Source organism: Papio anubis, chromosome 12 (assembly GCF_008728515.1).
Source record: "Papio anubis isolate 15944 chromosome 12, Panubis1.0, whole genome shotgun sequence".
NCBI lineage: Eukaryota > Metazoa > Chordata > Mammalia > Primates > Cercopithecidae > Papio > Papio anubis.
Window position 1 is genome coordinate 92,164,511 of NC_044987.1, and position 18,238 is coordinate 92,182,748.

Here is an 18,238-nt window from a genome sequence, read left to right on the forward strand (position 1 = left end):
AGGTTTTTGAAAATGTGATAATATGCTAGGTTCTAGGAACACAGTGGTGAGTAAAACAAGCATAGTGCCTGCCCCCATGGGTCTTATACTCTGGTTTTCTTAAGTAATGTGTACTAGAGCTGGGAGAAACTGGAAGACAGAGGAAAACCAACAAGGATGTTGGTGTGGTAATTCAGATGTGAGGTCATGAGTTTGGACCTGTCTTCAAGGAAAAAGAAGCTGAAGAACTTGATGCCTGATTAGAAAGAACTTGGGGCCGCACACGGTGGCTCACACCTGTAATCCCAGCACTTTGGGAGGCCGAGGTGGGCGAATCACAAGGTCAAGAGATTGAGACCATCCTGGCCAACACAGTGAAACTCCGTTTTTACTAAAAATACAAAAATTAGCTGGGCATGGTGGCACATGCCTATAGTCCCAACTAGGAGACTTAGCTGAGGCAAGAGAATGCAGCTTGAACTTCGGGGAGGCAGGAGTTACAGTGAGCCGGATACGCCCCTGCATCAACCTAAAGCGACAGAGTGAGACTCCAGATCTCAAAAAATAAATTAAAAAAAAAAAAAAAAAAGAACTTGGGAGTGTTGGAGAATGACTTGAACCCTAGGCTTCTATTATGAAGAAATATATATAGGCAGGAGAAAAATAAAATTTGGTGGCCCGGTGACAATCAAGCCTGTAATCCCAGCACTTTGGGAGGCAGAGGCGGAGGCGGATCACGAGGTCCAGAGATCGAGACCATCCTGGCTAACATGGTGAAAACCCTGTCTCTACTAAAAAAATAGCCAGGCCCGAGGTGGTGAGGCCTGTAATCCCAGCTACTCGGGAGGCTGAGGCAGGAGAATCATCTCAGGAGGCGTGGGGGCTGCAGTGAGCTGAGAATCCGGCCACACTCCAGCCCTAGGCGACAAGGCAGGAACTCCTGTCTCAAAAAAAAAAAAAAAAGAAAACAAAATTTGGATTTGACAGGACAAAATGGTTCATATTTTATTTATTTTTTTGAGACAGAGTTCCTCTTGTAACAGATTGCAATGGCGTGATCTCCCGGCTCACTGCAACCTCCACGCCTCCTGGGTTCAAGCAATTCCTGCCTCAACCTCCCAGTAGCTGGGATTGGGCTGTCTACCACCATGCCTGGCTGATTTTATATTTTTAGTAGAGACGGGGTTTTACCATGTTGGTTCAGGCCACTCTTGAACTCCTAACCTCAGGTTATCCACCTGCCTCAGCTTCCCAAAGTGCTGGGATTACAGGTGTGAGCCACTGCACCTGGCCAAAATAGCTTATATTATTTTAAAGATAGCTCAAGAAAGGATAAAACAACGAAGAGACTAATAACCCACATTTTTTTAATGAAGGACTTGAATGGACATTTCTCTAAAAATATATGAATAGCCAACAAGCACTTGAAAGGTGTTCAACATTGTTAGACATTAAGGAAAGGAAAATTAAATCAAAACCACAATGAGAGTCAGCTGCAGTGGCATGCACCTGTAATTCCAGCTATTCCAGAATAGTTGGCATAATAATTTTTAAAATAACAAGTATTGGCGAGGATATGGAGAAATTGAAACTTCATATGCACATTGCCAGTAGGAATGTAAAACGGTATAGCCACTGTGGAAATCAGTTTGACAGTTCCTCAGAAAGTTAAATGTAGAATTACTATATGACCCAGCAATTTCACTTCTAGATTTGTATTCAAAAGCATTGAAAACAGGAACTCAAACAGATACTTGTACACCAATGTCCATAGTAGTACTATTCAATATATATAAGGGTTGATGAAAATAGCCCAAGTGTCCATCAAAATGTGGTGTATCCAGGCAATGGAATATTCAGCCATAAAAAAGAATGAAGTTCTGATGTGTGCTACAATATGGATGAACCTTGAAAACAGGATACCAAGTGAAAGAAGCCAGACACAAAGGAACAACTATTGTATGATTCCATTTATATGTAATGCTTAGGATAGGCAATATCTAGGATAGGCAAATTCATAGAGACAAAAAGTAGATTAGAGATTACCTTGGGCTGGGAGGATAGGGATATCTTAGTCTATTTGTGCTGCTATAGCAGAATACTTAAGGCTGGGTAATTTATAAGGAACAGAAATTTCTCTCTCACAGTTCTGGAGGCTGGGAAGTCTAAGATCGACGAACCAGTAGGTTGTATATCTTATAAGGACCCAGTCTCTGCTTCCAAGATGGTGCCTTGAACACCGTATCCTCTAGAGGGGAGGAACATTGTTCCTCAGATGGCAGAAGAGCAGAAGAAAGAGAGGGCACTACTCCTGCAACCTTTTTTTACAGCAACATTAATCCATTTATGAAGGCAGGACCCTCGTGACCTAAAAGCCTCCCAAAAGGCCCCACCTCCTAATACTGTTGCATAGAGGATTAAGTTTCAACACGAGTTTTGAGCGAGGCCGAAACGGGTGGATCACCTGAGGTCAGGAATTCAAAACTAGCCTGGCCAACATGGTGAAAACCCGTCTCTACTAAAAAAAAAAACCAAAAAACAAAAAACAAAAATTAGCCAGGTGTGGTGGCGAGCACCTGTAATCCCATCTATTCAGGAAGCTGAGGCAGGAGAATCACTTGAACCCGAGAGGTGGAGGTTGCAGTGAGCTGAGATCATGCCATTGCACTCCAGCCTGGGCAACAGGAGTGAAATTCAGTCGCAAATAATAATAATAATAATAAGCCAAGAAATTAAAAACAAGACCTTTTCATTTCTTAGTTCCTATATTTTGTGGAGGGAAACAGGCATCATAGGATGTTGCCAGTTGGAGATGATATTAGTGCATACTTTCTGATTTCAGTCATGTGAGATTGTGACGTGTAAGAAAACACTGTGTAGATATTTAATGACTGATGTAATTATCACATTGTTTCCATACATTAAATTTTGAAAGTCAACATGGAAAAATTTATTCATTCAGATGAAATATCTGTCTCCTCCTTTATCCTGTAAGCCAACAAATAGAACTTTTCGTCATGAGGTAATGAATGTGGCAAGTGACTGCCTACCATGAATACATTCCAGACTTCTGACAGAGGAGGAATTGTGTTGAGCCCTCTAAGTAAACTTGTGATCCTCTCAGTCACCTCTCAACTATTGAAGGGCCGATTATCCAGTTCCTGGATTTACACAGACCTTTTGCTTTTCTTCTTTCTCTGCAATTTTTCTCTCTCTTTCCCTCCAAATCAGATCTCATTATTACCTCAAAAGGAAAAATGGTGCTCTAAGAGACATATTGACTGATTTATTTTGGAAAAGTTGACAGTATTTTGGGCCTGCTAAACTGTTTCTTGATGGGAAGAATATTATAAATTTTGACTAGAAGTTAGGGGTTATCTATGCATTTTTTTCCCTTCTTCCTTTTTTTTGGAGTACATAGTAGGTATATGTATTTATGGGGTACATGAGATGTTTTAATACAGGCCTGCAATGTGAAATAAGCACATCATAGAGAATGGCTTATCCATCCCCTATGCATCTTAATTATTTCATTAGCCATAACTATAGGAGGTTAATGTATATATAGATACTTTATAAACAGCCTAAATAGATCGATTTATTAATGTCTAAATCATAATTTGTACTTCACAAGTGAGAAAGGAAAACCATAGGTTTAAGACCCCAGACCCATGTTGCATTTCATTGGCTGACAAGGTTTAGTGAAAATGGTGAGACCTGAGCAAGATGCATGGAAATCCATTATATATATAAAGATGCATGCTCAATCCATATATATTTTTTTAAATGTTAGGCTTAGATTAGAGTAGAGGGGAGAAAAAGATATTTCGAGAAAGGGAATGATACCAGTGAAAGCACAGAGAAGGGCTGAGAACTTACCGCCCATACAGGGGAGTGTAAAGAAGCTGCCTTGGTAGGGCAGAGAGCTGTAAAAAATAAGGTGCGGCTGCAATAAAAGAGGCTTTGAAGAGAAGGCACAGGACTTAGAACTTGACTCAGCCGGAAGTACGCTGCGGGTTTGGCTTCTGAGAAGAATGACATGAAGAAAGTACTGCTTAGGAAGGATTGGCCAGGCAGCAGGACTGCAGGAGGGAACGGAGGAGAGGGACAGGCATCAACCTGTTGTGATTACCTCTGTGACATCTATTTCCTTGGTCTGGAACTGTGCCACCTTTCAACAAAGCCTGAATTTGGTTTTGGTTTCACATCCTACTTTCAAAAAATTTTAATCCAGGAGTAAGAGAAAAGGAAATTCACTTGTTTTGAGTCCTTATTCTAGTGCACCAGACACTGCTAGAAGCTTTCCATGCATCTTGCTCAATCCACACAAACCAACTCTGTGGAGACAGCTGTTATTAGCCCCATTTGAGAGAGGAGAAAATTGAGGTTGGTAACTTGCCTTTGGTCACATAGCTGGGAAATGACAGGATCAGATTTCAAACCCATGTCTGACTTCAAAGCTCTTGGTCTTTCCACTGTACCAAGACTTTCAGAGTCTGGGGGTAAAATAAAACTGCTGTGTTAATACATTGTGTTTAATGTTTATTAAGATAGTCAGTTGGATTTTTAAATATCATCATCTCAACCTAAAAATGCTACCTTTCCTAGACCTAAATGTTGTCTCTCTGCTTAGCTCGTCAGCCGTCTATGAAAGGGGGAGGCACACTCCCTCCATCATTTTCAGAAGACATGAGGAGGCTGCCTTGTCTCCATTGCCGCCTTCTGTGGAGGACGCAGGATTACCTTCTTATGAACAGGCAGTGGCACTGACCCGAAAACACAGTGTTTCACCACCACCTCCATATCCTGGGTACACAAAAGGATTTAGGGTATTTAAAAAATCTATGTCTCTCCCATCTCACTGACTACCTTGCCATCTTGGTATAAGAAATTTGTGTTATTTCATAGGCCGGGCACAGTAGCTCATGCCTGTAATCCCAGTACTTTGGGAGGCCAGGAGTTCAAGACCAGCCTGGTCAACATGGTGAAAACCGTTCTCTACTAACAATTCAAAAATTAGCTAGGCATGGTGGGGCATGCCTGTAGTCCCAGCTACTTGGGAAGCTGAGGCAGGAGAATTGCTCGAACCTGGGAGGCGGAGAGGTTGCAGTGAGCTGAGATCACGCCACTGCACTCCAGCCTGGGCGACAGAGCAAGATTCCATCTCAAAAATTTAAAAAAATAATAAAAAAAAGAAGAAGAAGGAGAAATTCATGTTATTTGAATGGTTTGTTCTCCCTAAACCAAAAAAGACATGACTAGCCAACTTTTTATGACAAACTGCAAGGAATAAAGGAAGAATAAGTCCATGTACTATACCACAGAAGTTCTGTCTGCATCTTGGACCTGAATTTGACCATTATCAGCTTGACAAGAGATTTTTTGACTCTATATCCTTGCAGTTAAGAAGAAAGCACTTTTTTGTAATTTTTTTAATAGTTCAAAAAAATCTTTGTTATAAAGAGCATAGGTAGAATTAGTGAACTCTGTGGATCCTTTGTACAGATAAAGGTTGTAGATTTCTTGTGTTGAATATTAAAAAAGCAAGAATGTCCAACCATTAAGATTATCCAAAGTCAGGCTGGGTGCGGTGGCTCACGCCTGTAATCCCAGCAATTTGGGAGGCAGAGGTGGGTGGATCACCTGAGGTCAGGAGTTTGAGACCAGCCTGGCCAACATGGTGAAACCCCGTCTCTACAAAAATACAAAAAAAATTAGCCGGACATGATGGTAGGTGCCTGTAATCCCAGCTACTGGGGAGGCTGAGGTGGGAGAATCGCTCGAACTCGGGAGGTGGAAGTTGCAGTGAGGCGAGATTGCACCATTGCACTCCAGCCTGGGTGACAGAGCGAGACTCCGTCTCAAAAAAAAAAAAAAAAAAATTATCCAAAAATATATTGGACTCTTTCTTAGGATTTTTTTGTTGGGGGGTTAGAAATACTTCACAGAATTTGACATTTCAGTATAAATCTGTGACCTTAATATAATCACTTGGTTTTATATGTTAAATTATTGCATAGCAGTCATCATATTTTGCAGGGTTTAATTCTTAACTCTTGGTGTCAGACATGTTTTATTATAGATAGTGGGGTCAGTAGTTTTCTTGTTCTAAAAAATACTATTTGCTATGAAGTTAGTTCTTCAGAGGATACAGGGTTGCAATGAAAAGGATTTGCAAGGGTTGTTATGCTATCAAATAAACAAACAGACCTCAAATCTAGGAGACACTAGAACTTAATGAAGTTGCCCCTGTTACTGATTAGTAAATACTCCCATCTTTGTTGCAAAATTATCTCCCTATATAACTACATATGATTATTTTGAAACTTGTTAAACTTCATAAATAATAGTTTGAGAATCTGGAAAAAGTAATTTGCTTTTCTCCTCTTAAAATAATATTGATTAACGTTACCAGAAACCTTTTGCATCTCTTAATATGTCTGAACACAAAAGGAAAACACCATAATCATTTAAACCCATTTTTTGCCTCTTCTTCTAAATCATATGTATAACCAGTTTTTCCTTAAGAGTGTAGCAGCATATAAGCTATGAATTTCTGGAGTATGTGCACACAAATTTATCTGGGTGGGTATGTAGGTATATGTGAGTTTGTTTCCTCTTCCAGGAGCTCAAGAAATAACATACTCCTGGAAAATGGAATAGAAATTTCTGTGCTTTATTTTTTTTCCAGGCATTACATTTTCTTATCATTTAGGATCATTTATAAATGATCATTATTTATTTTGTTTTATAATTTTTACAAGAGTGAGACTGCAAACCCACATGTTTGATAACACCTACCAAATTAAAAGTTTAGAAAGTATAAATCAGATTACAGTGCATGTGTGAGTGTATGTCTCTCTTTTAAGATGCATCATTTTAAGGCAGATAAAAGTAAGTCCTTAATCATTACAGACTGCCAAAGACTTTATCCTTTTAGATTCTCAGTCTCTTTGTTGTGTGTTGCAAGTAAATCATCTAGCAACATTTACATTTAATTAGGAAATCTAACTTGCTTTTAAAAGTTACCCAGGTTGCGTATAAAAATCTTGCTATTTGTTGTGTCTTGGCTTTACATAAGCACTTTTGCTCATGTGACTTCGCACTTTGCACTTATTTTAATCCTCTTTAAAGGGCTACAGGCAAATTCTACTTTGCTATAATCACACTAAGGCATGGAAGAATAGCTTGCCCAAAATCTAGCAGGTTGGTGACAACTGGGTTTAGAATGAGTGAGCACACTTTTTAGTCCCATGTCATGTGTATAAAATTACACTGCCTCAAATTATGAAATTCAGGGATCTTGTACGTAATTCTAAGTTTGGGACAGAAATTTACAAGCATTTCTCATATATACGTACATTTATATATGTACCTGTTACATATATTTAGATGTATTCTCATATACATATGAAACACATTTATGATGAATAGAATTATAAGATATGTATGCATCTTTTACTGAATCATAATTTGAAATATTCCATGAATTCATTTACTTCTATTGACTCCCAAAATTCTAACTGCAAGCTAGCTTCAGAACCTGTGACAACGCCACCCACCCAAGCAACTGCCTGGATTTGTCTACTGTATCATTTTGTGTAAAGCAGTTGCTCTAACTTGATTGAGTCTAGAATTCATCATTAAGATTGTGATATTTATAAAGCATCCAATGTGGAGATCATGATACTTTAAATATAAAAAGTAAAATATGATAGAATTGTTATTGACAAATGCTTGTAATGATTAAAGGAAAGTATCTCAACATTGTATCAGTCACATATATTTCTGTTGCTTTCACCATTTGCTATTTCTGTTGTAAGTTTGGTGGTAGATTTGTTGTTTTGTTTGGTTTATCTGTTTTGTTTGTGTTTTGTCTTCCAGCAATTGATTAGTGTTAATCATTAAATCTATTTTGACACAAGGTTTTATATATAATTAGATCAGTTTTCCACTTTATGACAATTAAGAAATGAGTAAAATGTGGATATAAAAGGAGAACTGGATTGAAAAAGACAAATACACATTTACAAGGTTATACCTTCGGTAGGACAGACAATTCTATATAGAATATTCTCTTTTGATAATGAAAAAAAGTTAGAGAGCGCAAACTTTGGCTATGTCAAAATATTTTTATTTTTAAGTTTTTGCGACAAGGTCTTGCCGTGCCACCCAGGCTGGAGTGCAGTGGTCCAATCACAACTCACTGCAACCTGAACCTCGGGGCTCCCGCAATCCTCCCACCTCAGCCCCCTGAGTAGCTGGGACTACCGGTGCGCCTCAATACACCTGGCTAATTTTTGTGTTTTTTGTAGAGACAGGATTTCACCATGTTGCCCATGGTGGTCTCCAACTCCTGAGCTCAAGCAATCCGCCCACCTTGGCCTCTCAAAGTGCTGGAATTACAGACATGAGCCACCACACCGGCCTGCTGTGTCAAAGTTTTGCATCTTTTTTTTTTTTTCCCAGAAGTCTCGCTCTGTCCCCCAGGCTGGAGTGCAGTGGAGTGATCATGGCTCACTGTAACCTCCGCCTCCCAGGTTCAAGCGATTCTCCTGCCTCAGGCTCCTGAGTAGGTGGGATTACAGGCACCTGCCACCACACCTTGCAGATTTTTGTATTTTCAGTGGAGACAGGGTTTTGCCATGTTGGCCAGGCTGGTCTCAAACTCCTGACCTCAGTTGATCTGCCTGCCTCGGCCTCCCTAAGGGCTGGGATTACAGGCGTGAGCCACCGTGCCCGGCCCCAAGTTTTGCATCTTTTAATGCCCTCTGAGCGAATACATAGAGAAAACTCTCAGAACAATTAAAAACTGCAGAGCAACAGTTCTTCCATGTCTTAGGTTTCAAGTCCGCCTCTAAAATTCTGATCCATAGTTTTCTACTTCTCAGCTAATTCATGTGTGTATACTCTTCCTAGATGTACGGGAGACTTTTTAATGCTGAAAGGTTTGTCAGTGCTTAACAAAAACTTAATTTCACATTACTCATATTGTTTTTGTTTTAATTGAATGTGAATTAAATTTTTGTTAGTTATTTGATTTGGAATGTTATGTATGCCATTAACACTATTAGGGGAATCTCTAGCATTTCTGTATTTTTAAAGAATTTAATTCTTGTGTAGGTTCTGCCTGTGTGGTCATTTTAAAACAAGTGTGACATATATCAGTACCTTCATTCTTTTATATTGTGTGTCTCCTCCAGCTTTTTTTGTTTTTTGAAAAATGTTTCTCTAACACTTCAACAGTTTAAGGTATTTCAATACACGTGTATCAGTATTTTCGTGATCTGAAAAAGCAACCAATTTTTTAAATTCATATTTTTCCTAAAACTTTATTATGTTTTTATTTTAAATAAACTTTATACCAAGTGAATATTTATTGCTTGTTTCATTTAAGCATTCTTCCTCATATAATGGCATACAATGAAATATATTATATTAATTAAATCTGAACAACACATTGCGTGTTTTCCAGACAATATTTATGGCATGATATCGATGTATTTCTTTCACCCAATGGGGCTAGCATTCTATTTAGACAATTTAGTTGCAGTTGTGAACGTGGTATTTTCTTTAACAAAATTTTAATATTTAATATATTGTTTGAGGCAAATATATTACTCCTTAATACTAAAGTTATTTTTTGAGCTATATCTATACATAATTGAAAAAAGTCAGTAGTAATGTTATACTAAATTATGAGTAATACAGCAAGACTTCCAGCTTAAAAGAAGTAATACAAAGTATCATACACGTAAGTGAACATTGATTATTATTCAGTATTACTTAATGTTAAACATTTAGACCACCTTAAATTTTTTTGGATCTAAATGAGTTGACATAAATGTTAATATTTATACTCCTTAAAATTTCTTTTATCAAGAGAATGAGAAGACTTCTCCCAGTCTTCTCATTTGTGATAAGATATTTGCAAAAGACATGTATGATAAAATGTGTCCAAAAGTAAACAAAGACCTCTTACAACTCGACAACAAGAAAACAAACGAGCCAATTTAAAAATGGGCAAAAGACTAAGACACTTCACTGAAGAAGAGATGCAGATGGCAAGAAAGCATATGAAATGATGTTTGACATCATAGGGGATTACAAATGAAAGCAACAGTGAGATGTCACTACACACCTATTAGTATGCCCCAAATCTAAAACACGAACACCACAAAACATCCTGTTGGGGAGGATGTGGAACAACAGGAACTCTTGTTCATTGCTGGTGGGAATGCAAAACGGTATAGCCACTTTGGAAGACAGTGGTAGTTTCTTACAAAATTAAACATATTCTCACCATATCATCCAGCAATCATGCTCCTTACTATTTACCCAATAGAGTTGGAAACTCATGCCCCCACAAAAACCTGCACACAGGTGTTTGTAAGCAGTTTTGTTCATAATTGCCAAAACTTGGAAGCAACCAAGATGTTCTTAAGTAGGTGAATGGATAAATAAACTGTGGCACATCCAGACAATGGAACGAAAAAGACTTTTGAATTCTTTTTTAGAGACAAGGTCTCGCTCTGTTGCCCGGGCTGGAGTGCAGTGCCGCAGTCATCGCTCACTGAAGCTCACTGCAGCCTCAAACTCCTGGGCTCACGTGATCTGCCCAGCTCAGCCTCTGGAGTCTCTGGGTTTACAGGCTCTAGGAGTATGACTCTTTTAGATTCCACATATAAGTAAGATCATACGGTATTTGTCTTTCTAGGCAATGCGAGTTAGCATGTATTGAACACTATACTAGTTTTCTATTGCTTCATAACAAAATACCACAAATTAGTAGCTTCGAACAACACACATCCCACAGTTTCTATCAGTCAGAGTCCAGGCACAGCTTAGCAGAGTCCTCTACTTAAGTTTTGACAGGGTCGGAATCAAAGTGTCGGCCAGGGTTGGAGTCAAGGTGTTTTCATCCGGAGGCTTTGCTATAGAAACCTCCACTGTGAAAGCTCTCTTGAGTTATTAGCAGAATTCATGCTGATGCATCTGTAAGACTGAAACCCTTTATGGGCAGGACACAATAAGGCAACCATAGCTCCAAAAGCCGCCTGCGGTTCCTAGAAGCTACCCGTAGTTCCTTGCCACATCAGCTTCCTCCGCATGGCCCTCACTCTGTCAAGCCGGCAAAGAGACCTCTAGAATGTGCCTGCTGCAAAAATGAAGCCTTATATAATATGATGTCTTCAAGATGACATCTCATCACCTTCTATTACTTAGAAACAAGCCATGGGTTTATTAACTCATCGGGAGAAGATTCTACAAAGGAGTAAATACCAGAAGTGAGCAAGCCCTGAGAATCACTTTAGGTTCTGTCCACCAAAGGCCCTATCATGTGCCTGTTTCTAGGCCTTCATGTGCCTTCCATATGATCTTTTCTTTCATATAAGCATATTTAAAAAGTATTTCAGGCCAGGCGTGGTGGTTCATGCCTGTAATCCCAGCACTTTGGGAGGCTGAGGTGGTTGAATGACTGGAGGTCAGCAGTTGGAGACCAACCTGGCCAACATGGTGAAATTCCATCTCTACTAAAAATACAAAAATTAGCCGGGCATGGTGGCTTAAGCCTGTGATCCCAGCTACTTGGGAGGCTGAGGTAGGAGAATCACTTGAACCTGAGAGGCAGAGGTTGCAGTGAGCCGAGATTGGGCCACCGCACTCCAGCCTGGGTGACAAAGCAAGATCTTGTCTCAAAAAATAAATAAATAAATAAAAAGTCAACTGTAAAGTGATATAAATATCATATAACACCTAATGCTAATATCTTAATGTTTCTTGAAAACTTTGTGACATCTCACTATTTACTCATTTTCCCTGTTCATTTTTCTACAATTCTTAGCATTAAATAGCCATAAACTGATTAAAGTGCTTATATCAGAGACAATAAACTGAGAGCAGCTTGGGAAACTGGTCCTACTCCTTAGCTGACCAAGGCAGATTCACCTAGATGGAAAGGAGCTGAAGAAGATCTGATCAAACCCACAGTCCTAGCATATCCCTGAATGTCTTCTTTACCCCACATTTGATTTATAATATGGCTGTATATCGTGTTCTAGGTTAATAATCATTTCCTTTGGCATTTTGTAGATATTCCTCTAATATCTTCTAGCATTTGATTGCAAAAGAATTCTAACAATATTCTGATTTCATGACTTTGCACATGGCCCTTTATCCCACTGGAACTTTTCAAATATTTTCATCCCTGGTGATCTCAAATTCATGATTCTGTCCAGGCATGGTGCCTCATGCTTCTAATTCCAACACTTTAGGTAGGCTTGAGCCCATGAGTTTGAGACCAGCCTAGGCAACATAGTGAGATCCTGTCTCTACAAAAAAAATTTTTAAAAATTAGCTCGGTGGTACAAACTCCATACTACTCTGGAGGCTGAGGTGGGAGGATCACTTGAGCCTGGGAGGTTGAGGCTGCAGTGAATCGTGATTGGGTCGCTGCACTCCAGAATGAGCAAGAGAGCAAGACAGTGTCTCAAAAAAAAAAAAAAAAAAAAGAAAGAAAGAAAAGAAAAAGAAAGCTGGGTGCGATGGCTCATGCCTGTAATCCCAGCACTTTGGGAGGCGGATCTCTTGAGCTCGAAGTTCAAAATCAGCCTGGGCAACACAGTGAAACAACATCTCTACCAAAAATACAAAAAAAATTAGCCAGGCATGATGGTGCCTGCCTGTGGTCCCAGCTACTCGGGAGGCTGAGGCAGAAGGGTCAACTGAGCCTGGGAGGCAGAGGTTACAGTGAGCCAAGATTGCACCATTACATTCAAGCCTGGATGACGGAGTGAGACCCTGACTCAAAAAAAAAAATTATGATTCTGAGGCTTGGGATAAGTTTTCATTTATTGTTCATGGCACCCAATGCCTCCCTTTACTCTAAAGATCCGTGCCTTCCAATTCCAGAAAATATTCTTGTGTAGTTTTTTGCTAGTTTCTTTACCTTTGTTTTCTCTGCTTTTTCTGTGATTCTTATTGGCTGAATATTGTACTTACTGGACTGATCCACTATTTTCCATTTCCTTCTCTATTCTACTTTCGGCATAACTGTAACTGAACCCAGGTTCAACTGCTTGCTGCTGAAAAGCCAGACACAAGAGACAAGGGTTGATGGGAGGAAACCACGTTCATTCAGAAAACCAGCAAAACTGACAAGATGGTGAACTAGTGTGCTAAAGCACCATCTTAAATTTTCAAATTGGCTGGAAAGTTTTTATGGGAGGGGAATAAAGCGAAGAGGAGGAGGCTGGGATCAAAAGGTGACCGAGGACTGCAGATATCTGGGCACCAGCGAGGGTCAGAGGATGTTGGAAACTTCTTTGTCCTTGGTCAGTTCACAAGGCACTCCTGTAAATCTTTAACAAAACATAGTTAGTTGTTTTGATAGTTACCCTTTAATCCCAGACTTAGTTGTAAAAATTACATGATTATGTTTTTGCATATTATTTCAGTGCTCTAAAATTAGCTGGAATGGGGAAAGGCCACTTAAACAAAAATTGACTTAGTTATGTTAGTTCTTTGCTATTTCACTGTCAACAATTCTCCACTGTCAAAGGTTCATTCCACAATCTTGTGGAATTAGGGACAATGGGATGTTGTCTCTCATCTGGCTACTCCCTGTTGAACAGGGCTGATGTGGGGCAACTGTGAAATGAAACCATTTAACCTGGTAGCAAGCTGACGTTCAGGTCCTTGTTCCTTTCAGGTTTTTAGGAGGACCTGATCTCCCAGTTGAGAAGGATGTAGGGCCATGTTTGTGGGATAAGTGATCCTGCTAGAAGCAAACTCATGAATAGAATTCAGTATAGTGCCTAGAGTCTTAACATATTTGGCAATTGCTAAATTATTTATTTCGAGTTTGGTTCATTTTTTTTCAGTTTTTCCCATTGATCATGGTCTCCAAGATGACAATCTAAAGGTTAAAGGAAGGAGCACGTCAAAGTTTTCCCTGACATTTTCATAACCATCAGAGTCTTCTGTGAATCAGGGCATAGATAGGTATTAGCTATAGAATATGTGGCCCCCATATTCATAAGTTAATACACCTATTCCTCACTGTCAATTGTAGCCAGGGCTCCTGTGGGGATATGATGACAGGTTGGCAAAATATACATATTTAGCAGGTTACAGAAGGAACTATAAATATTTATGAAGGTGGTCCTGACACATACATATTGTACAAACATATATGTAACATACGACCCATGTTTTCCTTGGAGTGGAGACTTAACTCTTGCCTGGCATGGCCTTAGGTCTTATTTATACTTTGGTATCTTATTGCCACAAATAATTTGTTATGTTTTAATGTTAACTCTGGTCAGTTGCTGTGTCTAAACCACAAAAGGAAAGGGGTATAATAAGGTGTGTCTGACCTCCTGTCCTCTCATGGCTGGGAACTATGTTTTTTTTTTTTTAGTTTTTTTCTTGGGGGTTCACTTGGTCAAGGGGGATCCATTTGATTGGTGGGGTGCTTAGGACTTTATTTTTTAGTTTAAATTTCTGTTTTTTGATCAAGATATGCCAGAGGCAGCATCAATGGCTAAACTTTTATTTTGTCCCATGTTGTTGCCAGGATGGTGTGGCTACCTGTCCCAGGTCCATCATGTCCTTTGGTGGGATCCCTATGGCCAAGGGACTTAGAGTAAAAAACTTATAGCCAATTAATCATTCTAAACCAGGTGGGAATGGAGGTGAGTAGACCTTAACACCTTAACACCCTTTTAAGTAACATAAGAGCCAAAAACCAAAAACCAAAAGGCAAGGTTACAAAATTGACTTATCTAAAAGCTTTACATGTTGAAAGAATTAGCACTGTTTATTTGATTTTGAGGACATTTGTCAAAGAGGTAAAAATCCTCAAAATATTTGATAAAAACAGAATAGTTATTCATTTAACCAAGAATGACAGTCAAAATACTTTAAGAGCAATACAAAAGTGACATGAAGGTACAAATTTTAACCCTTTTATTTATTTTTATTTTTTTGAGATAGGGTCTCACTCTTGCCCAGGCTGGTATGCAGTGGCACAATCTCGGCTCACTGCAAATTCTGCCCCCAGTCTCAAGCAATCCTCCCACCTCAGCCTCCCCTGAGTAGCTGGGACCACAGGCGTGCACCACCACACTCAGCTATTTTTTAATATTTTTTTGTAGAGACAGGGTTTCACCATGTTGCCCAGGCTAGTCTCAAACTCCTGAGCTCAAGCGATCTGCCTGCCTTGGCCTCCCAAAGTGTTGGAATTACAGGCATGAACCACTGTGATTGGCCTTCTCTCTTTTAAAGCTCAAGTTTCCTAAGGAAGCAAAAAAATTATTACAGACAATATAGGAATTATCTTTTTAATTTTATTTTTATTTTTTTGAGGCAGAGTCTTGCTCTGTTGCTCAGGCTGGAGTGCAGTGGCACTATCCCAGCTCACTGCAACCTCCACCTCTCAGGTTCAAAGGATTTTCCTGCCTCAGCCTCCCAAGTAGCTGAGACTATAGGTACGCGCTACCACACCTGGCTCTACTCTACTTATATTATTAGTAGAGACGGGATTTTGCCATGTTGTCCAGGCTGGTCTCGAACTCCTGACCTCAAGTGATCTGCCCACACTGACCTCCCAAAGTGCTGGGATTACAGGCATGAGCCACCGTGCCAGGCCAGAAATTATCGTAATAAAATGCAAAATCTTGTTTCTTAAGCCATTTGCCAAAAAGGCAAAGAAAAACCATCTGCAGTGTGATTGCTTCTCCTTATGAGAAGCTCATTTAGATAACCTAGAAATCAAACCTGAAGAATAAAGTACCTGAACTTAATCAGACACAGGAAGAGTGTTTTCAAAGTTATGAGTATAGCATAGCAAGGGAATACATGACTCTCAGTAATTGCGTGAGAAGTTTCCTAATTACATTTAAAAATTTAGACATATCAAGAAAAGTCAAGAGTACAGAATCAAGTTATACTGGAGGAAAGCATTGCTGTTTTAGACCTTCAAGATACCACTTTTCAGCATTAGGCCACAACAACAGTTAGAACCAGAGGAAAAAAGTTACAGAAGCTGATGAAAAAGCAGAAGGAGAGATTTCTCATTTCAGGCCTTCTCAGGAGAATAAGCTGAAAGCAGTGAGACACAACAAAAGCTGAACTTCTAAGATAAGAATCTGAGAAGTTTTCAAAAGAAATAGGTTTCAGAATTAAAAATCAAAATGTCTTATAATTTCACTAAGATCGGCCAGGCCTGGTGGCTCTCGCCTGTAATCCTAGCACTTTGGGAGGCTGAGGCAGGTGCATCACCTGAGGTCAGGACTTCGAGACCAGCCTGGCCAACATAGTGAAACGCCGTCTCTACTAAAAATACAAAAAATTAGCTGGGCTTGGTAGCAGATGCTTGTAATCCCAGCTACTCAGGAGGCTGAGGCAGGAGAATCGCTTGAACCTTGGAGGCAGAGGTTGCAGTGAGCCGAGATTGCGCCATTGCACTCCAGCCTGGGCAACAAGAGCAAAGCTCCGTCTCAAAAAAAAAAAAAAAAAAAAAAATTCACTAAGATCAAATTAATACCATAAGAAAATCTAGTTTTAATATAGAGGACCAATATTACAAGGACTATTATGAATAATTCTTTTTAAATTGTAGTCAACTTAATTACATACAAAATTCCTCTTGTAAATCCCCCTTCACAAACCTTATCACAACTCATACACAACACCCATGACTTGCTTGGACACTCTGATTTGTCCTACATTTTTTTCTTTTTTAAATAATCACATTACTTTAAGACAAAAATGTGCCATACAGAATCCTTTTTTACATACAATCTTTTTTTCTTTATAATCTTTTCTACCAAAAAAAATTTTTTTTTTTTTTTTTGGAGATAGAGTCTTGCTCTGTCACCCAGGCTGGAGTGCAGTGGTGCAGTCTCGGCTCACTGAAACCTCCACCTCCCAGGTTCAAGTGATTCTCGTGCCTCATCTTCCTGAGTAGCTGGGAGTACAGCACCACCACACATGGCTAATTTTTGTATTTTCAGGAGAGACAGGGTTTCACCATTTTGGCCAGGCTTGTCTTGAACTTCTGGCCTCAATGATCTGCCTGCCTTGGTCTCCCAAAGTGCTGAGATTACAGGTGTGAGCCACTATGTCCAGCCAAAAACAAAATTTTTGTTAATTCATAACTTTTCTTATACTTTCCTCTCTTACTGGTTCCTTTCTACCTTCCTTCATAAATAACTTTTAAATAAGCTCTAAATTATATAGAATTTTTTCTCCATTAGAACATAACTTACAAAATTATGTATTAACTAGAATTTTTATTTTTAGTAACCTTAAATTTTAATGAAAATCTAGGAAGCAAGAAATCCTGAACTATTTATCAGATAATAGCATTTTATAGATGAAACTATGCCACAATTTTTAGAAACATGTTACCCTATACCACAAAACTTTCTTAGTTGGTAGTGAACCAGACATCCAATGAGCATTTGTTATTTAATTTAAAATAATTTTGAGACATTAAATTACATAAAAAGTTCACCTACAAGCACTTGTTACATTTACATGTAACAATTTTTTCATTTTTAACAGTTTATCTAGATTATTTTATTTCTAAAAACTGAGCTATCACAAAAAGCTAGTCATTACTATTATTATTATTTTTTTTTTTTTTGAGATGGAGTCTCGCTCTCTCGCCCAGGCTGGGGTGCAGTGGCGCAATCTTGGCTCACTGCAAGCTCCGCCTCCCAGGTTCACGCCATTCTCCTGCCTCAGCCTCCCGAGTAGCCGGGACTACAGGCGCCCGCCACCACGCCCAGCCAATTTTCTGTGTTTTTAGTAGAGACGGGGTTTCACCGTGTTAGCCAGGATGGTCTCGATTTCCTGATCTCGTGATCCTCCCGCCTCGGCCTCCCAAAGTGCTGGGATTACAGGCGTGAGCCACTGCGCCCAGCCAAAGCTACTCATTATTTAAAGTTATTTTCCTATTAACCATTTTTAAAATCTGTGAACATCAAGTATTCCCCTAGGTAAAAATCTTAAAGTGAAACACATGAGCAAGTTGCTAATAACTCAGAAGATTCAGGTGTTTTCATTGAACCAACAATCCTAAAATAGTCTTATGTATCAAAACACACACACACACACACACACACAAAGATTATTCTCATTTTGACTTGGTTTATACTCTTATAATCTTTGTGTCAAACCCTGACATCTTAATATATCTAGCAGAGACAAATACAAAACTGTTTGGTCAATAAACTGAGATAAAAGTGTA

The 18,238-nt window shown here is 39.2% G+C and overlaps 1 protein-coding gene across 3 annotated transcripts in view; it reads left to right on the plus strand.

The window, feature by feature from the left end:
• PRRG4 (proline rich and Gla domain 4) overlaps positions 1-5,671 on the plus strand; it is a 44,482-nt gene extending 38,811 nt beyond the window's left edge. For 2 of the 3 annotated variants that reach the window (XM_003910068.4, XM_031653395.1), the window contains one exon: positions 4,613-5,152. In XM_003910068.4, the coding sequence (XP_003910117.2) occupies positions 4,613-4,844 (232 nt within the window). In that variant the 3' untranslated portion in view covers positions 4,845-5,152. Of the gene's footprint in view, positions 1-4,612 lie in introns of all 3 variants that reach the window. The other variant, XM_009186349.4, reaches the window with a different exon arrangement.
• Positions 5,672-18,238: the final 12,567 nt, after the last annotated feature.